At 37.9% G+C, this 24,159-nt stretch overlaps 1 protein-coding gene across 5 annotated transcripts in view; it reads right to left on the reverse strand.

Annotated features, from left to right (window-relative positions):
* Window positions 1-23,585, reverse strand: part of PHF10 (PHD finger protein 10) — a 32,967-nt gene extending 9,382 nt beyond the window's left edge. The window contains exons 1-7 of one of the 5 annotated variants that reach the window (XM_072643940.1): window positions 23,437-23,585; window positions 14,897-15,003; window positions 5,604-5,734; window positions 3,291-3,368; window positions 1,443-1,576; window positions 1,198-1,347; window positions 602-711 (exon numbers count right to left, since the gene is read on the reverse strand). In XM_072643940.1, the coding sequence (XP_072500041.1) occupies window positions 602-711; window positions 1,198-1,347; window positions 1,443-1,576; window positions 3,291-3,368; window positions 5,604-5,734; window positions 14,897-15,003; window positions 23,437-23,526 (800 nt within the window). In that variant the 5' untranslated portion in view covers window positions 23,527-23,585. Of the gene's footprint in view, window positions 1-601; window positions 712-1,197; window positions 1,348-1,442; window positions 1,577-3,290; window positions 3,375-5,603; window positions 5,735-14,896; window positions 15,004-21,887; window positions 22,070-23,436 lie in introns of those variants that run through there. The other 4 variants (XM_072643939.1, XM_072643942.1, XM_072643941.1 and 1 more) reach the window with 4 other exon arrangements.
* Between the last annotated feature and the right edge of the window lie 574 nt (window positions 23,586-24,159).

Genomic DNA, 24,159 nt, shown 5'->3' on the forward strand with positions numbered 1-24,159 from the left:
TGTCAGTTACTAGCCCTCCCCTTCACTCTCATTGGCAGAAGTATTTCTCCCAAAGTTCAACAACAAAGCCTGCCAAAAGGGGAGGAGTTAAATAGGTTGCATATCCCTTACAAAAAAGTTGCTGACCTGCCTGAACTAAACATCATGATGTAATGGTGTGTGTGTGTCTGTGTGTGTGTGTGTGTGTGTGTGTCTGTGTGTGTGTGTGTCTGTGTGTGGTGCACTTAGGATGGGAGTTGGAAAAGGAGGCCAGAGCCAGGTACAAGCCGTGCCTAAGAAACAGCAGGATAATCTGGAGCCTATGCAGGGTTCTCCTTTCCCCTTCATTCTGAAGACTCAGGGAAAGAAAAAAATTGAGGTGCAGGGTTATCCATGGGAAAGAGAATAGGACAGGCAGCAGAAAGGAGAGCTAGCTTACAGAGGACCCTAGCGACAGGGCCCGAATACTTCTTGAACTCAATCTCCTTCCCTAGCATGACCTGAGAATACCTCTTAAACTGACATTTGAGGTAGAGAGATTTCTTGCTAGTTTTAAAGTCATATAAAACTAGCTTAGTTCAAAAGTCAGTCAATTCTAACAATAAGTAAAAGCATTAAATACCTTTTATAATATTCCTGGAACTGTCCTGGAATAAGGGCCACTGGATACGAACTAACCTTTGTTCGCTCTGTAGGCAATACTTTGTATTTTCCTTGAGGCACCTGGATAACCTGCATTGAATTTAATTAAAGAAAGCATATAATCAAAGAAAATACATATACATCTATGTGTGTATTAATATATTTATTACTCTGATACACAGTTACATATCTAGTTATGCATAACTATATATGTGCTATGTGGCCCAGAAGGTAAAAGACAAAGACCCAGGCGCCCCAGGAGCTTCCACTCTACTGCACAGCTGACAGCAGAAGTAACTCCTCTGAGATTCTTAGTATATTTTTCTGTTCCTCTTAATTGGTCTTTTATTCTTGCTTCTTCTTTTGCAACTGTCATTATGCAATGTTATTTGTGTTTTAAATTTTATGAGGAAAAAGGAGAGGTATACTACCTCATTCCATTACTGGAAGCATGTGGGGCTTAAATCATAAAGAAATACTATCAGAAGTTCGTTAGACAAAGACAGGAAAACCAGAGAAAACCTCTACTATATTAATGACCTATATTAATTGATCAATCAATTTAAACTGTCCTACATGTGTCTGTAAATCAAAATAGGCTCTTCTTTCTTCCATCCGTTCTCGGTTTAAATTGCTGTTAAATTCGGCAGCCTTCTTGGCAGCTTTCTTAATGTATTCCGGCACTTTACTGGCTTCCACCTTCTGAGTGTTCTGTTGTTGCATTTGCTGAAATAATGGTAATACTCAAAGTCAAAACAAAACTTATAAAACCTTACCTTTCCACAGTTAAGCAAAGCAGACTTTAATCAGAGATCACTTACAGAATATTCTTTATAATGATCTGTTATTCGTTGACGCTCTTTTTCTTGAAGAATAACGGAATATTCTGCATGTTTAGCAGGGTATTCTTTTATCATTAGATCAATTACTTCATCACTACGTAATGCTGTTAGACCTATTTTGGATAAAAAGAATAATAATGCTAAAGGGATGCACCACTTTGCTAATAATCTCATTTTCCCTTTAGCTGCCAACATTTAAAGGGTTCCCAAATTTTCAATACTACAAATACTCTTGCTAATATTTGCAAAATAAAAATCAGAAAGTCATAATATAAAACTAAACAAACCTCCAATGATTTTTTAAAAATTAAGCCTATTAACAAATTGCCAACTCACATAATTTTAATTTTTTAGCCAGGCTCCTTTTTAAATCCTATGCATTGAAGACTCACCTCCCTTTTACTTTAACAGTTTAAAGCAGGCATCAAATACACAGCCCTGCAGGTCAAATGTACCCACAATACCAGAGACCCCCAAAAAGATTAAAATGTAATTGGGAAATATTTAACAAAATAAATAAAAAAACAATACATAGGTAACGTTAATGTGTGGTTTTCTAAGCCAATATGCAGCAATAATGATCTTTACATATGCTTGGTGGCCCCCATTTCTATCTGAGTTTAACATCACTAGTATAAAGTAGGGAACGAACTCCCTCTACCTATACTGAAAGATCATAAAAGATCATAGCCTCTCTATGCCTTCATAAATTTCTATTGCTGAAAAAATTCATCACTTGGTGATCAACCTTCTGGGGATGAACCTTTAAATTTAATCAGATTAGTCCTCAGATAACAGACAAGACTATAGGCCATTGGAAGATCTCTGTTCAAACTGTTCAAGCTTACTAGCACCCACCAGAACTTCTGTTCCACTAGCACAGTCTTTGAGATCTCAGTGTTACTTATCTACCACAATGAGCTATCAGAAAAAGACTAATGGAGGAAAATTTTGGACCCGTTTACATATATGTAGGAAAAAAATTCATCTATATTTTCAATGAACTGGATATGCTTGATACTGGATATAAGATGTGCAATTTTCACTGATTTTTAAATATCTTATGATTAAAATCCTGAAAATAGAATTGAGAAATATTTTCAACACAATACATTTATTGTTCAGTCCCCTAAAATGACTGTCAATTCAAATTCAAGCTCCACAAAAATGTATTCATAGAAAATTAAAATAAATCCGTAAAAGTCATTTCTCATAAAGTTTTGGAAAATATTCCCATGGATCTATCCTAAGAAATCTAACAACTAGAGAAAAAAATGTCTTGGAATATGACCTTAAATAAATCTAAAGTAAAATTAAGGAAAAAAACCAGATGATTCCACAGAACTTATAAAATAAGTGCAGTCTGTTTACCAGTCTAAAAATTAGATATCTGTAAAATAAGGACTTGTTTTCAAAACATTAGAAGTAATTTTACAAATAGAACAAATGAGATGTTATTCAAAAAAATCCAAATACTAGTATCCACATGATCCCTTCAAAACAATTTAAGAAAATTGTTGTATTATATAATTTTTATCAAGTTTTTCTTTTAAATTTCTAATAATTAATAGCAGTGCGATTTTATTTCAGAATCTTGATTTTTTTAATCTAAATATTAATTTTTGCCTAATTTTGCCTAATATTTTAAGAAGGCAAAATATATCCAAAGGGGGAAGAGAGTAGAGGGAATGAGCATTTATTAAGCACCTAGTATGTGCCAGACTGTACTTCACAAATATTATCTTGAAAACACTTTGTAAATATTGTTAATAAGTACTATAATTAAATTATAATAATACAATTAAAATAATTAAAATCTTTTATTACCTAGAGTGCACTGAGTTTCTGTGATGACATTTAACTCTCTAAGGTAGAGCTTCTCCTTGTGAGACAAATCTCGTCGCTCTAAATCTCCAAAAAAAAACAAAATGCTATTAAAAATTGTGAAATTTATCTATTTCAAATATCAGATGTACATTAAAAGAACTTTCAAGAAAAAGCTTTTAAAATAAATTTCTTTTTAAAAAATTGGTTTTGCCAGGAGAACTTTATGCACAGCAACAACCACAGTGTGTGAGAGTTTTTTCTGGTAGACTTAGATTTTTGTAATAACACAAGAACTTCTTACCAAAAAAAAAAAAAAAATCCCAATGGAGGATCTCAAGGCAAAATGCCTGCCACACTCAGAGAGAGAAATATGGAAGTCACTCACATATTGTAGCAGATCATGTTTGTGTATGTGTATGTGTTTGTGTATCATGTTCTGATTTGTTATACGATTTCTTTCATTTATCTTAGTCTGACTACATAGCATGACTATAGTGAAAATATACTCAATAGGAAAGTATATGTAGACTCTATACAGAATTGTATGCAGTCGTGGGGAGGGAGGGGGGGAGTGGGGGGTAGGTGGGGGGGATAAAATCACAATTGTATGGCAGTGATTGTTAAACATTACAAAATAAAAAAAAAATTGGTTTTGTATTATTATATATTCAGTATCAAGGAACTAGTGACAACATTCTAGTGACAACTAGTGACAAGATTCTAGAATCATAGAATCTTAAGAGTTTAGAAAGGTTCAACCTATACCTGACTGAAAATTCCTCTACAATTTCTAACAGGTGGTCAATCCAGCACTCACTTCCAGACTTCACCACCTCCCCAAGGCAGCCCATTCGACTTTTCAACAACTAATTTTCACAAGTTTTTCCTGATATAAATATGCACTTTTGTAACTTCTAACCCACTGTTCCTAGGTGTGCTCTCAGGTAAAGAAAGCCAAACAAGTGTGGTTCTTCTTCCTGGTGACAGCCCCTCTTCTCTTTGCTAACTTAAATATTCCCAGTTCAACCAAACCTTCAAGATATGACTTCAGGGACCTTCATCACCCTTGTCACACTTCTCTGGATGTTTTCCAACATGTCAATGCCTATCTTAAGATGTGGAATTTAGAACTCCACAATACACTCCAGCTGTGGGCAGACCAGGGCACTATCATACCTAGTGGTTCTCAATACCATGTTTTTCACTGAAGCCAAAGATCAAATTCACTTTTGGGGCTACTGTACCACATGATGGTGGAGCTGGTACTCTACTAAAACCCTTCAATCTTGTCCTTTTTAAATTGATTATTTTAAAAACCAAAGTATAGGACTTTAAGATAATCAAACCAAATAGGAATATAGATTCAAGTCAAAGTTCTCACAAGGTGTTCTTTGTCTCCAAAATATTTTTATTCTCAGTTTTGTATAATCTGGAAATTTGATAAAACATATCTTCCATGCTCTTATTGAAGTCAATGCAAAAATGTTAACAGCAAAAAGCCAAATACAGATCCCTCAGGTTATCTACTAGAAGCTTCCCTTCCTTCCTAGGTGACATAAAACCATTTAGTGATCACTTTTTTGGATTGGACATTTGACCAAATTCAAATCTAACCGTAACATTCCTTTAGTTCATATCTCACAAGTACATGAGAAAGTTTGTCAATTTGACATTCACTGATTTACCAATTTAATAACTGTCAAAACATCCAAGTCATTGATAAAAATGTTTAACCACGCAGAGTCAAGGTAAGATACCTGCGATCTTCCTCTAGAGACCCCTTTCTACACATATCAACCCATTAATGGCTACACTTTGAGCCCAATTAATTCTACCAGTTTGAAATCATAATTAAAATTTAAAACAAAAAATACATATACAACAATCCTAGTGTAAGAAGGTATAATATATAACTGCCTGAAATGATAAACTATTTTAATCTTTCTCCAAGGCAGAACCATCTTATATTGTCAACTTAATTCCATGCAGGAGTGGGGAAATAATGGCATGGATAATCTAAAACAGTGTCAAAAATATCTGGACAGCTAATGCTTACAATTTTCTTTGATTGGTTTTCTTAATTAGGTTTTAATTAACATTTTCTTAGAACATACAAACTGACAGTGGAGGGAAACATCCCAGATTCTTGCTGATATCAGTGATTAGATATAGTTAACCAGAAGGAAATTGAAAATTTATTGTGATTCACCCACACAATGTAAAATATAAAACAATATAATAACAATATAAAATAAAAAAGTTATTTGCTACAGATAAGATTTGGTCTCTTAGATAAACTAGAATCCTAAGTACCTGGATATTTGCGTTTAAAGGAGGTCACACCCAAGTATTCACTGACTTGCTCCTGAAGCATATAGTATTCTCCTGTTTCATCAGGTGGCCATTTGTATTCTATGAGATTTTCTGCTGGAAAGTAGCTAAAGCTAAGCACAGATACAGTAAAGGAAGAAAAATTAGGCTTTAAATAAATAAGAAACTTTTTATTCCTTTAGTGAGTAATATTTTGAAAACACTACTATTAACAAACCAAATTCTAAGTGCTGTTTCCTGTAACTGCTACCATATGTAAATTTTCTTGATTCCCAATGAATAAGGATAAATGAGAAGGAGAAATAAAGGAGAAAAACAATACACTAAACAACAAAGCCTAATAAAGTTGACATTGTCGTTTACGGTACACATGACCATACATCTTGAATTTTATGTAACAGACCTATTTTCATAGAATATACTATGCAAAAAGAAAATAACCATTTGCATCAACTTTTGGTCTTGAAAATACAGTCACTGTATTGATTTGTACATATATATATACACACAAGGTAGTTATTCCAAAAAAAAAAAAAAAAAAGGAGGGAGATGTATGTTTTTGAGCAAAACAGTTCACAGAACAAAATTAATAGACAGAAACCACATAGCTCTTCCCATATGCCCGACACTATGCTAAGCACTTCACAATATTATCTCATTTAATCCTCACAACCATCCTGACAGTTATTATCCCCATTTTACAGTTAAGGAAACTGGAATAAACAGGTTAAGTGATTGTCAGATAACAAAGCTGGTCAATGTCAGAGGACAAATGTGAACTCAGGTCTTTCTGACTCTAGGACCAGCACTCTACCAATTGTGCCACCTAGCTGCCAAATAAGACCCATTGGCCTCTCAGTTCCATTCTTTCCGTCTCACTTCAGCACCTACGTAAAGGTCAAGGTTGATTTAACACCTAAGAAAGCACTGTTTATCCTGCCTCTCCTTCCACAATCTATTGGACAGGAAACAAGAACTCAGCAATTAATTACACCACAAAATGGCTCTGTGAAATGAAACCAGTTGTTTGGACATTCTGGCTCACCAAATCCGTAAGTCAAATGTGACCCAGATTTATAAGTACTAGTCTTATCAGCAAAAATCTAGGACAGATGAAGAAGCAACAATCTAGTTTTCTGGGTGCATACCAATTCTAATTTTAGTCCTGTTCATTAGCTAGTGGAAAAGAAATCCAACACTTTCTTAAAATCTCCTTCACATCTGCCCTTTAGACAATGTGTAGTCACAAAGAAACAAGTTGAGAATGCACATTCACTTAACAGATTTATTGAGTAGTAACTGCAAATACAGTCCTATACTAGATACCATAAGAGACCTAAACAGGCAGAAGTTTTCTGTCTCTAGGAAGTTAATAAGCTTATTACAGCAATGAGATATACGGAAATGGGACTTAAAATGTTTATATATACATGTGTGTACTATATGTATATTGTATATGTTTTATGTATGTCTATGCATATATACTAAATTTCTTTGTACTATATTGTTGATTTATTATCTGTATATTATTCACATGTGGATTTTGTATATATAAAAGCAGCTACTCATATAGAGATACAACTGACCTATTTCATCCACATAAGGAACTCCCTATACAACCTCCACTAACATAGATTAACAACTAAATTGTAACTTAAAAACTTAAAGAGCTTCCCAGGAGAGCTGAGGGCCTAAAAGGACTTACTTGCCAATGGTCACATTGCTACACTGCTACAATGTATCAAAGGAAATATATGAACCCAAGTTTCTTGACTCCAAGGAAGGTCTTCAAACCACTACATCATGACATATATACATAATAACATGAAGTATAAAAATGTTATGTGAGAACACACATATACCACAAACCTACATCCAATGACTTTCCATTCAAAGTAGTTACTTTGTGGGGTTATAAATTTATTCCAAAGACATTGCCAAGGCTCAAAATACTTGGATGCTCACTCTTCTTTGGAATTACTTTCCAAAGCCAGCTCACAAATCACCAAAGAAAGGCTTGCACCATACAATTTGACCAAAAATGTGACTACTTAGCTTAACCAGCCACTTTACCACTATTGACTTGAAATATCTGGACATTTCAAAAAATCAAATCTTCCTTCAAAGAATGAAGTTTTGTTACCAAACTAATTGCTATTCAAAAGTATATGCCAGAGGCCATTTCACACCTTATGCATGAAATAAGTAAAGAAAATTAATGGCACGACTTAACTTATATAATTTGTTCCAGTTATATGTATAAGATATAAAAAAATAAAATCTCTGCCCTTTGCTTATTTATGTATAAACAGGCATAAAAATATAATGCAAGATAAGGTATGATGAGGGTGAAAGGGAGATCCAAAATGTTCTTAGAACATTTGAAGAGGAAAAGAACACTGTCAGCAGGTGGGAGTTGATATGAGATGAGTGGAAAATAAGGCAGTAGGTCAGGGAAAGTTGGGCTCTGAAAGAATACAATGATTTTAATAGGTTGAGAAGTACAGGAAGTTTATTACAGGCATGAGGAAAGTGTTCACAAATGCATGGAAGCAGAAGAATATAGAACAAGACTATATGGGTCAGAGTACATGTCAAGGGTAGTGTCAAATACATCCGGAGAAAAGAGGTTGGAGTCAGAGCATAGAGGCCTTTGGATGCTAAGTTTTTATTCTGACATTATAGACAATGGGAAGCTACTAAATGTTTCTGAGCCAGTCAGTGATGGGAAAAGTATTTTGGAAGCACCAAAAGAGATGGTAAAGGAAAAAGATTTGAGGCAGGAATACCAATTAAAAGACGACATATTACAAGATAAGACAGTGAAGTAAATGCAGGAACCCATCTAACTCTCCCCACATTCCCCTCCAAACAATTTTAAAATAACTCCTCAAATCAAATTTTAGAAAGTAGAGCCAACAAAAGGTCAGAAAGAGACATTTTTCCAGCCTAAGACAATATGGGAGGTCTACAGGAAAGGTCTGTGGCATTTGAGAACTAGCCCAGAGCATGGCAGTAGCACCAGCTATGGAACCTGAAGGTGACTACAAAAGCAGCAGCTTCAGGAGCTCTCAGCCCAGAGATAGTGAAGGACTCTGCCAATTAGCCAGAAAATCACATAGAACCCTTTGCTGGCACTGGGTGCAGCTGGCACTGATTGGCAAACTCTATTGCCCATATGTAGTTCTGGGTTGCAGTTTTGGATTTCATTTCCAGGATGGAAAGGTGAGCATGTGGTCAGTCACAAGGGAGAAAGGGCTCTGGTCACAGTTTCACAGCAGAAAGGTGCATTAGCACTCACAGCTGCAGGATAGGAGGAGACCTGGTCACAGCTCGAGGGCCAAGAGGAACACTAGCCTCAGGGCAGCAGTGAACCCGCTGCACAGGGGATCACATCACCTTGGAAGCACCAAAAATTTGCAGACCCTTCGAACTAGTTCTGAACACAGCAGAACAAAAAACTTGACCTGAAGCTTGGCACACAGCCTTTCCACCCCCAGGTGAGCAAAGCCCATTTTTAATATAAAGGACAAATAAGCAAACAAAACAATAAGAACTTGACCATAAAAAGCTACTACCATAGCAAGGAAGACCAAGACAAACTCTGAATAAGATACCAACATGAAAACAGCTACATGCAAAGCCTCAAAGAAAAATGCTAACTGGACCCAACAAGAATTCATGGAAGAGTTAAAGAAAGAGGTAAGAGTGGTAGGGGAAGAATTGGGGAAAAAAACAAGCTTGATAAAAGAGGCATAAAAAAACTGAAGAAAACAATACTTTAAAAAACAAAACTGGTCTAACAGCAGAAGAGGCACAAAAATTCACTGAACGAAAGAACTCCTTAAAAAGTAGAACTGGCCAAATGGGAAAAGAAGCACAAAAGTTCACTGAAGAAAATGATTACTTAATAATTAGAACTAAGAGGGTGGAAGCTAATAATTCTATGAGGCAAGAAGAAACAATGAAACAAAATCAAAAGAAAGAAAAAATAGAATAGAAGAAAATGTGAAATAGCTAACTGGTAAAACAACTAACCTGGGAAACATATCCCGGAAAGAGAATTTAAGAATTCTTAGACTACAGGCAGCTAGGTGGTGCAGTGGATAAAACACTGGCCCTGGAGTCAGGAGGACATGAGTTCAAATCTGACCCCAGACACTAATTAGCTGTGTGACCCTTGGTAAGTCACTTAACTCCAATTACCTCAAAAAAAAAAAAATTGGACTACCTGAAAGCCATGATCAAAATAAAGAGCCTAGATATTATCTTTCAAGAAATTATTAAGGAAAATGCCCCAATATCTTGGACACAGAGGGTAAAATAGAAATTGAAAGAATCCACTGTTCACCACCTTTAAGAAACCAAATCTCCCAGAAACATTATAGCTAAATTCCAGGGCTCTCAGGGCAAGAAGAAAATATTGCAGGTACCAGAAATAAACAATTCAAGTACTGTGAAGCCAATCAGGATCATACAAAATATGACAGCTTCCACTTTAAAGGCTTGGATATGATATTTCAGAGGGCAAAGGAATTAAGATTCCAGCTAAGAATGCCCTACCCAGCAAAACTGAGTATAATTCTTCAGGGGAGAAAAATGGACATTTAATGAAACAGCGATGCTGATGAAAAGATTGGAACTGAATAGAAATTTTGACTTTCAAACACAAATCTTTAAAGTCAAACTGGTTACATTCCAATATGGGAAGATAATATATGTAACACCTAAAAACTATTATTATTAGAGCAGTTAAAAGGCGTGTTCATAGACCAATGGCAGGAGTATGAGTCAATAAGACAAGGGAAGAAGGAAGGGGGAGACAGAATGGGAAAATTTTTCTCACAACAGAGGCATTCAAGGAAGAGCTTTTACAATGGAGAGAAAAATGAGGGGTGTGGTGGGCAATGCATGAAACTGACTTATGGAAATAGGCACAAAAAGGGAAGAATATACACACACTGAGATATAGAAATCAATCTTGCCCAATGGCAAAATAGGAGGGGAAGGAGATAAAAGATATTGTGGATGGGGAGTGGGAAGGTGATAAAAAAGGAAAGTGGATTAAGGGAGGCAATGGTCAGAAGCAAAACAGAGGGTTTGAGGATGGACAAGATAAAAAGAGACACAAAAGGATAAACAGAAGAAAACAGGATAAAGGATAGAGGACAGAGGAAAATACAGTTAGTAAATTATAAATTTATATTTATAAATTATAAATAGGAACTCACCCATATAATGGTGAATTAGAAGCCAGAATCCAATAATATGTTGTTTATAAGAGATACAAAGACACTCAGTGTTAAAACAAGTAAAAAAAGCAGGAGTAGCAATCATGATTTCAAACAAAGCAAAAGCAAAAATAGACTTAATTAAAAGAGATAATTAAGGATACTACATTTTGCTAAAAGTTACCATAAACAATGAAGTAGTAACAAAAAATTTTACAGTATCTCTGATAAAGGCTTCATTTCTCAAAAACATAGGGAACTAAGTCAGATTTATAAAAATCAATGCCATTCCCCAATTGATAAGTTATCAAGGGATATGAAGGCAGTTTTCAGAATAAGAATTCAAAGCTATCTGTAGTCAGATGAAAAAATGTTCTAAATCACTAATAATTAGAAAAATGTACATCAAAATAACAGTGAAGTACCATCTTACATCTATCAGAAATGACAAATGCTGGAGGAGACAAGGGAAAAAAGTAAACTGATGAACTGTTAGTGGTGTTGTGAACTAGTCCAATCATTCTGGAGAACAATTTGGAAACTATGCCCAAAGGGTTATAAAACTGCATACCCTTTTACCCAACAATGCCACTACTAGATCTGTACCCCAAGCAGATCAAAGAATAAGGAAACGGACCTATATGTACAAAAATATTTACAGCAGCTCTTTCTGTGGTAGCAAAGAATTGGACACTGAAGAGATGCTCATCAATTAAAGAATGACTGAACACATTGTGCCATATGACTGTAATGGAGTACTATTGTGCTGTAAGAAATGACAAGGGGAGTGGTTTCAGACATGTTAAGATCTATATAAAGAGATGTAAAAATCAAGTGAAAAGAACCAGGACATCACTGTACACAGTAAAGCAATGTTGTAATCATGATCAACTGTGAAAGACTTGTCTGCTCTCTTCAATACAATGATCCAAGAGAGATGAAAAAATGCTGTCCACCTCCAGAGAGAGAACTGATAAACTGAGTGCAAACTGAAGTACAATTTGCTTTCCTTCTTTCTTTATCTTTTTTGCAATATGGCAGTGGTTTGTATAATTTCACATGTATAACTGATATTTTGCTTGTTTTCTCAGTGGATAGGAAAGGGGTAGGATGGAAGGAATTTGGAACTCAAATTTAAAAAGAATGGAAAAAATAAATAAACAAATGTGGTTTTTTGGTTTGGTTTTTTTTGGTAAAAATACCTTATAATGACCAAGATTCAGAAAAGAATTCAGAAAATGCACCTCTCTCTTCACTGCAGGAGTGGGGAAAACTATAGGTGTACAGTGTTGCATGCTGTTGGAAAAGGCCAATGGGGTGGTCAGCTTTGCTGAATTATTTATCTTCCCCCTTTCTTTTTTCATATTGGTTACAAGAAAAGTTTTCCTAGACAAGGCAGTTGGTAAGGATGACATATTTGGAAATTAATGTTACATAAAAACAAAAGACATCAATAAGGCAAAGTAACAAAACAGAAGTTATTCAATAATAGTTCAGGTGAGAGGACCTGAATTAGAGTGGTGGCTGTGAAGGTGGGAAAGAGGGAATGGTTATAAGAAAGGTGAGATACAATTGACAGGATGTGACTGGTATAGGCAAGAGGGGGAGGGGATGATAGGATGACTACAGGCTTACAAACCTTGGTGACTAGAAAGATAATGGTACCACCAAAAGAAAAATTTGAATGATACTATATTAAATGTTCAAAAGAATGCTGAGAGGAATAGGGGAAAAAATCACTATGGCATGTATTCTGGTCCACAGATAACATGTAAAATTACTATCTTTGTAGCAGGATGAAATGTTATTTCCATTTTTCATGACATAGATGAATCTGGCATGAATTTGCAAGTGTCAGATGTGTAAACTCAAAACATCATGATAATGTCTTATTGAGACAGAAACTTTGTAGTGTAATTGAATTCTATACCATAATAAAATCTTGTTTGAGCCCCAGTTAACAAACCAGTGAAACCGACTTCATATCTCAGAAGTCCTTACACTTTAATCCTTTAACTGCCATCAGATCAATCTCCTTACAATCTTCTTGTTCTTGCCCTATCTATATCAAAGCGTTCTGGATTCAGAATCATAGAATTAAGAGTTGCACGGGACCTAAGAGGTCATGGCGTTCAGCTCCACTTTACAGATGATGAAACTTGAGGCACAGAATGGTTAGATGACTTGCCCACAGTCACAGACTTAATGTCTGATGGAAGTTATGATCCCAGGTGTTCCTGACTCCCAGTCCAATGTCCTACCCATTACACTATGCTGCTTCAATCCAAGGATCTGAGTCAGGATCGATCCTGTGGCACTTACTACAACTGTGTGAATTTGATTAAGTAATTTCTATTTTTGTTTACTCACCTATAAAATGAGAAAGTTGGTCTCAATGACCTTTAAAAGTGCCCCTTCTAGCTTTCAATCTATGATCCCAAAACCCTTGATGGGAATTCCTTACATTTCTTCTTAACCAAACCATGTCCCTCATCTTTCAATTCAAGAAGAGCTTATTTTTCTAAGATGTCTTTCTCAATTAAGCTTCACTCTACAATGACAACATTCATTCAACAAGCAGGAGACTGTGAAGACCACGTGAACACAAAGACAAAATGATGTAGTTCATGTCCCCAAGAACTCTTACATCCTACTTGGGGGTGTAGTGGGGAGAGAAGAAAATGCACACATAAGACAGTATGAAATGTATACAAAATAAATACCATTCTGGGAAAGGGCAGGTAATAACAATGGGGGAGAATGAGGAAAGGTCAAAAATAGGAGGAACATTTGAACTGAACCTTGAAGGAAGACAGGGATTCTAAGAGGTATAATGAATGCATTCCAGGCATGGGGTCAGCCTGTGCAAATGTAGGGTATGACAAAGAGGTGACTGTCCAAACTGCAGTGTGAGACAGAAAAATGTGAAATCAGTCTGGACATGTGAGAGTCAGATTGTGAGGTTTCACATGCCAGAAAGGTATTTGTATTTTATCTTAGATGCATTAGGGAACCTCTCAAACTTATTGAGCAAGGGAGTGACAAGGGCAGGCCTCTGCTTTAGGAAGAAGTTTGGTACCTGTTTGGAAGAAGGATTTGTTGGGGACAGACTAAAGACAGAGGGATCAATTAGAAGCTATTATAACAGTCTAAGTGAGACTGCACCTTGCCTATTACATATGTTAAAAATAGAACTTTCTCAGGGATCATCACTGATTATCAACACTTTTAAGGCTGAGTTCAGATGAGTCTAAAACCTAAACCAGGTAAACGTAACAGATTAATGAAAAATTATGAAAATTTGTGGCTCTGCTAACTATAGTGTGATTTTCTGTGACACCTAAGTCAAAGTAAAAGAGATGAGACATTTCCCTGAACAGAATCAGAATCACAGAATCTTTGAGTTAGAAGGGTTCAGAGCAGCCATCTAGTCTAAGCAGCACCTGACCAAGAATCCCTTTAACACTTTCCTACCCCCAATAAGTGGTTAGGCAGCCTTTAGTTGAAGACCTTATATGAGGAGAAACTCCCACCTCCCAAGGAAGGTCATTCCCTGTCTGGAAAGCTCTGAATGTCAGCACAATTTTCCTTATGCTAAAGCCTAAATATACCTTTCTGAAACCTCCAGATCCATTGGTCTAAGTTCTGCATTATAGGTCTAAATGTATTTTCTACATGAAAGTCCTTCAAATGCTTTAAGACATATACAATGATGATGTGTATTAAATTTCCCTCTGAAGAACAAAAAGGGGCATTAAACTGATTAAAGAAGTAAAAGGCATTTCAGAAAGAATACAAGAGGAGGGGCAGTATTCAGCTCACTGTAGACATTTAACAAATGTTTACTGAATAGAAATGAGTGTGTGCAAAGGACAGTAAGGACACCAAACCAAAACCATATTATAAAGACTACGAAATTTGTGAGAAACAGGAACAGAATACTTGTGACTATCAGCTAACTAATGCCGAAATAAAAAATAATACACAAGCATAGAAAAACATAAAACACCATTGAAATATCATTATGTAATAAAATGTCAATACCCAAGGTCCTGACTTGAAGTTTCACAACTCCGAGAGCTGTCTCCTGAGCCCATTCGCCTCCTTTTGGATGGCTGGGTGCCATCATTGGAATTTTCTTCAGTATCATCCTATAATTCAAGATTTAAAAAAGGGAAAAGAGTAAACAAGGGACTTTAGGACTGAGGGCTTTCTAAAAGACATGTTTCTATTTTGATAACTGCCTGGCCCAGACTTGGGTCTACCCCCTAACTTCTGAATTGCAAAGGTTTCTCAGGAGGGTCACCATAGGTACCAATAACTGATTTCTTGATTAATGGTTACTGACCAGCTTAAAAACTGATACGTGTGTGTGTGTGTGTGTGTGTGTATACATATATCAGTAATTCCCTTCATAGATTTTCTTCAGTGAATGACACTCTTTGCACAACTACTTAGCAAAACTAGGTCAGAGCTGGACAAAGGAGAATAAACAGGTTTTAGACTCTCAAGGCTAAAATGGACAGAGAATGTATGTCTCTCCCTACTCCTTCAAAGTTTAATCTTTGATTGACTGTTCTTGTATGTTACTCAAGTCTCTTCCTTCCATCAGAATGCTACATAATCAATTTGTTTAAAGACTCATTTATTTGTCTTGTTCAGCATTACAGTTACTACTGTAAATGTAAACACAATTTATATTGTATCTAGCTATGAGACTGTAAACTCCAGAAAGACTAGGATCATGTTTTATTCGATTTTTGCGTCCCCTAGTACCTAGAACTGTGCTGTGAATATAGCTGGCAATGGTTTAATAAATGTTAGAGCACTGAGCAAATATTAGCTAAATTGAACTTTGCTGACCTGAAGAGCTGAGTGGCAAAATAAGTTACACAAGTGTTACCTTCTTGTTCACCAACACAAATAACAGGGTACAAACAATTTATGAATGTTAATAATCTTCCGTTAAACTAAGAACAATGGGTTCCCTCATTATAAACAGGATGCTGGGAACTGGAACACTAAGAGGGGTTTAAGAGTGATGGAGGAAAAGAAATCTTCCTTAGGAAGAACTAGAACAAACCATAAAAACAAATAAGCATAGTATATACCTAGATGCAATACACATGTACATACCTATGTTCCCATTGAGTTCAAAGCACTAATGGGATTAGAGATCAGAAGAAATTAAAATGAAAATTCTATCTGTCACTTCTGGGGCAGTGTGAAATGTCCAACAGGCAGTCTGTGATACAGAACTCAGGAGAGAAGACCAGACTTGCAACACTAAGAGTCATCTGCATATGGATGATACTTAAACCCATGGGAGCTGATTAGGTTGCCAAGTGAGGGTTTAAAAAAGAGGATCCAGAATGAAAGGGGGGGTCTTAATGGTGATACTGATGATGATCCAGCAAATGGGCAGAGATGGAGACAGAGTGGTAAAACAGGTGGGAGCAACAAGAGAAAATAATGATGTGAAAACTCAGAAACAAAAGAATATATGTGAGGAAGGAGTGAGTCAATAAAGTCAAATGACGTTTAACTCTGCAAAGAACAGTTTCAATTAAGCCATATGGTTGAAAGCCAAATTAGAACAAGAGAAGTGAGAGGAGAGGAAGCAGAGGCAACAAGTATATGATTTTTTCTAGGAATCTGGCCATTCAAGTTTATTGAATCAAGGAGTGACATGGTCAGACTTGCCCTGTATGGAGGATGGATTGGAGAAGAAATAGCCTTGAAGCAGAGAGAACAATTATGAGGCTGCTGCAATAGCCCAAGCACAGGTGATGAGGACTAGAACTAGGAGGATACCCATGTGAGAAAACAGAAAGGGAGAGATGAAAGATGTTATGTTTTACAGGATTTGGCAACTGACTAGATGTGAAGAGAGAAGAGTCAAGTTTAAGTACAAGATTGTGAACCTGGTAACTAGAAAGATGCTAATGACCTTCAGCAAAAATGGCTAAGTTCAGAAGAGGGGTAAGCTTGGAGGGAAAGATAAGAGTTCTTTTTCAGACATGTTGAATTTTAGTTGCCCAAGGGGCAGCTGCTTGATGATTGATATCATTAATACCTTTTAAACAAAGACTTCAGAAAAGACTGAATTAGAAAGTTACATTTAAGTACTGCAATTAGTATCAAATTTTAGACACTACATTTTCTTGGAGATTATACAAGATTCAACTAAAGCACATAAAGCCGTATCCTGAGTGAATCTGTCTTCATCTGCTCCAAAAGTGTTGAATCAAAAGGAATGGTCAAAAGAAGAGAAGGTTTTTATTTGTGCTTCAACCTCAAAAGACCACTGATTCATTAATGTAGGCACTTTCTCCATCTTTGAAGACCATAACCACTTTATGTCTTAAAGTTAAGTCTTCATGAGTTACTTGTGCTCAAGATAACTCAGTGGCCAAATTTACTATCATAAGCCTCTACAAATTTAACTAGGCAGCTTCCTGAATGACACATACACATACAATTTGTGGTCAGAATTAGACAAAAGCTTTCTAGATTAGAACAACTTGCCAAGGCTTGTACTTACTGATGGTAGACTTTAGAAGAGAGGATTACTACCACGCCACAACAAGACATCAGGGAAGAACTTTGGTGGAAAGAAATATTTAGGAAATAATAAACAAGCTGCATGGCAAGATATATAAATGCCTGTATTTCTATTTTTAAGTAACCTTATCTATATTGTCCTTTAAAGAAGTCTTTCTATGATGCCTCCCTGTGACCATAGGTTCTCAAAAGCTATGCCATCAGGATCCAAAGTTTGGCAGGTTCTACCAAGCTAGCAAAGTCTTGAATAAATCTTCTACTAGAATAATTACAGAACTAAATTTAAATAACCATCATGGGATCAACCACCAAGTAGAGAATTTTTGGTTTTTGTCCAAGGAAATGCCCTTAACAGGCAAAAACAAAAAACCACAAAATGGTTATCTGTACCATGCAGCCCCTTTCCACTTCACAGAATGCCAACTGGAATGTAACTGGTCCAACATGAATTCCCTCTACAATATACTCACAAATGATTAGAGTGACTTCAAGTGAAGGGGAAGCCATGATCTTCCAAGGCAGCCTATTTTACCTTTAAAGGGCTCCAACTGTTAGGATATTTTTTATTACCTACATGGTAAAGCTGAAAGAGTGATGAAAGAGAGAAACTGGTGCTAAAGATAACAGTTGCTAAATCATCTACAGTCATAAATTTAACTGCAAGTACCCAGGAAGTGGTACTCATTGCAATGCATCACTTGAAGCCTGAGAACTGAGATAAGCAATTACTTTAATAAAACATACTCAATGACTTCCAGGTAAAAGCCCTACAAGAAGATTGTATGAAGTCTTACAAGCCTGCTGCTTAATCCATAGAGGGGTCCTTGCCATAAGGGCTCACAGCTAAGTTTGACATCAATCTATTTGGAAGTAAAGTTAATTCAAACTAACCTGGATCTGTTTCTGGGTTCCTGGCTTACAACAACCCTGGTTAGTTGCATAGAGCTCAGAGGATTAATTTAAGATACTGTGAATCTACTAGCATCTTGGCTCATAACAACTAGCACTCTTTAATATTAGATTTTGGTTCAAATATCTGACTACAAGACACTGTTAGATAAACTGATTCATATCCATACTGACATTTTCAGTATAAATGAAAAAAGACATAAAGAAACTAAACAGAAGAATGAGTCACAGGTAAAACAAATATGTAAAGGAGTCTGCAGAATTGAATTCATCATACAGATAAAGCTAAAAAGAAACATTTCACAGGACACTTGATCCCCTTTGCAACATAAGTGATGTGTGAGCAAAAGACAATCTCAGTCTATGTGCCAACATGTTAAAGGATGAAAAGAAATTCTACTGAAAACTTGACAAGCTCCTCCAAATTAAGAAAACATTCTGAAAAACATTGCTGAATTCAGTGCAAAAGTGGACTTAGTAGAAGTCAGTGAAAAATATGTTGAAAATATATATTATAATCCAGAAATAAAAGAGGCCAAAGATGTAGACAAAGATGTAAAATGGAACCTGTAAGTCAGTATTTTTATAAACAACTGGTCTATGCATGAACTGAAATTATCTTTGATGAAAATGTGATAAGGCTACATACGTAGGCTTTCAAAAATGGTCTTCTACATCCAATCACTTCTCTGATCACAAATCTGACATATAAAAAAACAAAATCTAGCTATGCCTTTTACTGATTTTCAAAAAGCATTTAATACAGCAGAGAAAAATGCAGCTTTGAAGGCCCTCCTCAAAGTATGATAAGTTAATAAGACTAACAATCTGAGAATTGACATTTAGCAAAGTGTATACAGAAACACATATGTTTTCCTAAGGTGTTTGCCAGTGTCATGGTCTTGTGCAGAACCCAAACAAAAGATTTGTTATTAATGACAAGGTTCTCCAAATACACTTATTCACACATGTTATCATTGCACTATACATTCTACTAACACAGCAAGCCCAAAGTTCCTGTCTAAATAGCACTAAAGTATAGGAAATGTTTTCTTCACACCAACCCTTTCAAATAGCTACAGAAAGATTATGCCCATTTTACATATGAGAAAACCAAGTAATATGCCCATATCTAGTGACAACCTAAATTTCAAACCAGATCTCGACTATAGAACCTGTGCTGTTTGTCCCACCACTCATTCCTAGCAGAGTTCAGTCATACTAACATATGGCCCAGACTATGCCAAGCAGCTACATGAAAATTTGAAGAAGTCAGTATACCCACATACATATCTTGGACTAGCATCACATGTGGAATAATTAGTTGGCACCAAAAATGAGGAAGAAATCAGAGTAGATCATATTTGGAAAACTGAATACTTCTTTATTTTTTAAAATTTTTTTATTGATTTTTTTATTTTTACATCAACAGGATCCCTCATTTCTACCCCTCCCAGAATAATAAAAAAAAAAAGAGAAAAAAAAGTTCAACAAAACTAACCAACAGATGAAGATAGGTAGCACAGTGCATAGAAAACTGGACCTAGGGTCAGAAAGATGGACTCAGATATGTACTAGCTGTGTGATTTTGGGGAAGTCACTTAATCTCCATCTGCCTCAGTTTCTTTCCGTATCTGTAAAACAGGGAAAATAACAGTAACTACCTCCCAGAATTGTTGTGATGGTCAAATGAGATAATCAACACCCAAGCTCTCATTTCCCACCTGACTGCACTACTTCTGAGATTTCTCCAACTTCTTTACCATGCTTCCATGCCTGTTACCTCTCCATCCTTGTTTTCAGTTTTCTTTTCTATGCAGTCTTAGATTGTAAGCTCCTTGAAGGTAAAGACTGTTTTTCCTTTTTTGTATTTCTATCTCCAGAGTTTAGCACAGTGCTGACACACTGTAGGTGCTTTAATAAATGTTTTACTAACTACTGCAAACTTTAAAGTGCTACATAAATGTTGGTTATTTTGGAACAGTCTGACTTCTACATAGTGTTCCATACCCATGGTCCCCCATCATGACAAAGAAGCAGATGGAAGGGTCTTCTCCTGTATGAGCAATGCTTTGAACAATCACAAAGTGCTTGCTGCCGCAGTGGATGGTACTATCCAATAACTACCTATCTTCATCTGTTGGTTACTTTTGTCAAACATTTTTCCCCTTTAAAACATGGTTCTCTGGAAAAGGTGAGAGACCCACTGGGAAAAGTAAATGATGTAAAAACAAATTAAATCAATAAAAATTTGTTTTTAAAAATTAAATAGTCTAGTTTTCCAAATATGATTACGCCTGATCTCTAGCAGATGTTCTTCTAGCAAACAGGGGTGGGGAACCTGCCATGCATAGCCCTCTAGGTTCTCAAGTGTGGCCCTCTGACTGAATCCAAACTTCACAGAACAGATCCTTTTATTTAAGGGGATTTGTTCTGTCAAGTTCAGATGCTAGAATCTAGCATCTCTTGAGCATTATACATTGTTCTCCTGATGATGCTATACCAATGCAAATCATACACACAATAATGTTAGGAAAATTAAAATTACAAGTACTCAAAGGGCAATGGAGATCTTGCTGATGGTTATAAGGTTGGCTTCAGAATATTACCAAGACAAAAAAATGCTATAAAAGATATGAAGATTAAGAAACTATAAAAGGTGTCAAGTCAGTGATTACTGTGAAAATCAAAAGTGAATAATAGAAAACCCCTGTATTACTATATACTTCTGAAATCTTAGAAGAGCCAGAGGAAGCGCATTAGAAAAGTTCAGGGGATTTGTGATTTTCTCATACCAATAAAATCATCATTTCAAAGTAAAAGAATTCCAGTTTAAAAAAAAGACAATTTCCAAATCTAGAGTGGTTACATCCTTAATCTTGAGATGACTGACTTTATTATTAGTTCATAGTTATTTACAGGTTGGCTCTCCCCTTAGAAGGCTAACTCCTTGAGAGCAGGATCTGTTTTTGCCTTTGTATCCCTAGTACTTAGCCTGAAATACAGTGTTTGTTCAATGTCTAACTGCTGTATTTCAACTTTTTTACTAGATCTCAAGATGAGTTTTTAAAAGTATTTGCTTCTCTTTCAACATTTAATCATGACTTTTAAGCCACAAAGTATTTTTAACTTCTAAGATTACATATGCTCATTTGGATATTTTTCTCTGCCCTTTCATTTAAAAATATTTAAATTCTTATTTTGTCCTTAGTTCTTCCCCCTTGCAAAATAGGAAGATCTCCATTTTTCCAGTTTGTACTTAAAAAATCCAGTTGAAGAAAAAATGCAAATAAAAATTGTCAGAAATATCAAAATGCCCTAGTTTTGATTCCATTTTTTGTATTATCTTAAGCATATGCTTTATTAATTTTTGGTCAAAGGCTGGTTTATTTTTCCATGATTGATAATTTTTTTAGTCAGCTTCTCTAAAAAAGAAAATGCTGACTCAGATTCACAGTTTTGAAAATCTAGGCAAATGTTTAAAAAATAAAATACGTGGCATTTACATCATAGTGTAGATACAATATGGTACTTTGGATTTAGATCTATCACTGTCACTCACAGCTGAAGTCTCCCTTCTTTCACTAGTTAGAGATAAGTTAGAACTCCTCGGAACCTTTTCCTCATTTGCATTTTATTTTCCAGAGGGGAGGAAGGAACTTCATCTTTCAATTTCATTGCACAGGGACCTCCTAGTCTGAAAACACCTTCCACTTAAAGCAGATCAGCACCCAAATGTATAACCTAAAAAAAAAAAAAAAAAAGTGCCTGGGGCACTTAAAGTTGAGTGACTTATCCAAGGTCATAAAGCTAGTTAGAGGTGGGGTGGGTCTCACAAACTGAAAGGCTGACTCTATACTTCAACTGTGTTGAGGTCATATATAATGGGAGGATTATAATATTTGAATTTCCTAATTCAAATGGTTGAGGATCAAGCAAAATAATGCATGCAAAAGTGTTCTTGTAATATTCTATTCATATTTTCAGGAGCAATTTTCATTCCAATTTTGGCCAGTGCTTATAAAAAAGGATGCAGAAAAAATCCCCAAAACAACATAATCCCACAAGTGGTTATCCAGCCTTTGCTCAAGACAGCCCATTTCCCTTTTGGGTATTTCTAAGTTTTTTACTAACATGAAATCTAAATTTGCCTTTTTCCAAGTTCCACTCAATGCTTCTGCTAGATCCAAGCAAAACAAACTTAATCCCTCTTTTTCAAAAAGAGGCAAAAAGGTCATTTTGTAAACAAAGTTCCGGAGTAAAACTGAAGGTGTCTTGGATGAAAAAGGTCTCCTGAATGAGATTCTTTTGTGGTGGTCCTATGTTAACTTCTCCAGTAAACTAGTGACTCACTATAAATTCAATAACTTGAAATAATTACAAGTGTTACTTCAATACTCCAACGGCTTTGTGACTGCACACATGTGGACATGCCAAAAATGTAACTAGCTACAAAACCTTTCCAGTTCTGCGGCGTTATCCGGAGCTTAAAAACTCTTTACAGTGAACTTAAGATCCGAGTTAATATCCGGATACACCTGAGCAAACCGCACAAAAACAGGACCAAGTCCTTTCTTGGCAGCGACCTGAACTGTGGAGACTTCTGTCCGGGCCCGGGTGTCCCAAACGATGCCGACAGCCAGCCCACAGAGGCCAGGCCGGGCCGCCCGGGGGGCGAAGCAAGCAAGGGCCAAGATCGAGGAAGACTTCCTTTCTGGGGCTACCTGAGAACTTTTGGGGGAGGGGGGTGGCTTAAAAATCGCTCAGGAACGACCCGCAGGCGAAGCGGGGTTAAGCCCCGTCTGGTTGCTCCCTTCCTCTTCCGTGTTTTCGGTATCCAGGCTCGCTGACAGCTTGGGGCCGGACTTTTCGGGGAGGCTGACGGGCACATCCCTGGCAACTTCCCTAGCTTGTGGCCCTGACTCGGAACTGCAGAGACCCTCCCGGGACCCCGCCCGCCTGCACCTGTTTCCGGGGTACCCCGACCCCGTCCGGCCCGCGATGGGGCTGGCGACCCCCAGGGCTAAGGGCCGCCGTTAGGGGCTCCCAGGGGCGGGACGAGCCCGGGGACCCCGCAGGCCGGCGCCTTCCCCGTTCGCGGGCCCGCTCACCTTCGGGGACTGGGCTCCGGGCGTAGCCGGGTTGCTGTCGCACAGGCGCGGGGAGAGCACAGCCCCGGGGGTGGCGGCCGCCGCCGCCATCAGCCCGAGCCCGAGCCCCCCGCGCCGCCGGCGCCGCCGTCGCCGCCGCCTCGTCCTGACCGCCGCCGCCGCCGCCGCGCGGAGAGGCCTCCGCGGCGTCCGCTCCCCCGGCCCCGCCCCCTCCCCTGCCCCCTCCGCCCGCCCGCCGCCGCCGCCGCCGCCGCCGCCACTGCCGCTGCCAGGCGGCCGGCCCCGGCCCGAGCCCCGGCCGGCACCGCCGCCGCGCGCCCCCCGGCTCGGCGCCGCCGCCGCCACCGTCACCGCCACGGTCGCCGCCAGCGCTGCTGCCGCCGCCGCCGCCGCCGTCACAGTCACAGTTCCCGCCGCCGCCGCTGAGGCTGCTGCCGCCGCTGCTGCCCGGAGAGCGGGGGAGCGGGAGAGGAATGGAAGCGATCGCGGCTCAGCCCCCTCCTCACGTCACCCCCTTCCCCTCCCACCGCAGCCCGGCTCCCCCGCCCCCTGGCCCATCCTGCTGCCGGCTCCGCTGGGTCCGCTCCCCCTCGCCTCGATTTCCCCACCCCGCCCCCTCCCCTCCAGCCTCCTTCCGCAGCCCCAGCCTCGGCGGCCCCGCCCCCCTCTGTTCTCCGCTCCCGCCGCTGCCGCAGCCGGGCCGCTCTGCGCATTGGCCGCGGC

This window comes from Notamacropus eugenii, chromosome 2, assembly GCF_028372415.1.
Source record: "Notamacropus eugenii isolate mMacEug1 chromosome 2, mMacEug1.pri_v2, whole genome shotgun sequence".
Lineage (NCBI taxonomy): Eukaryota > Metazoa > Chordata > Mammalia > Diprotodontia > Macropodidae > Notamacropus > Notamacropus eugenii.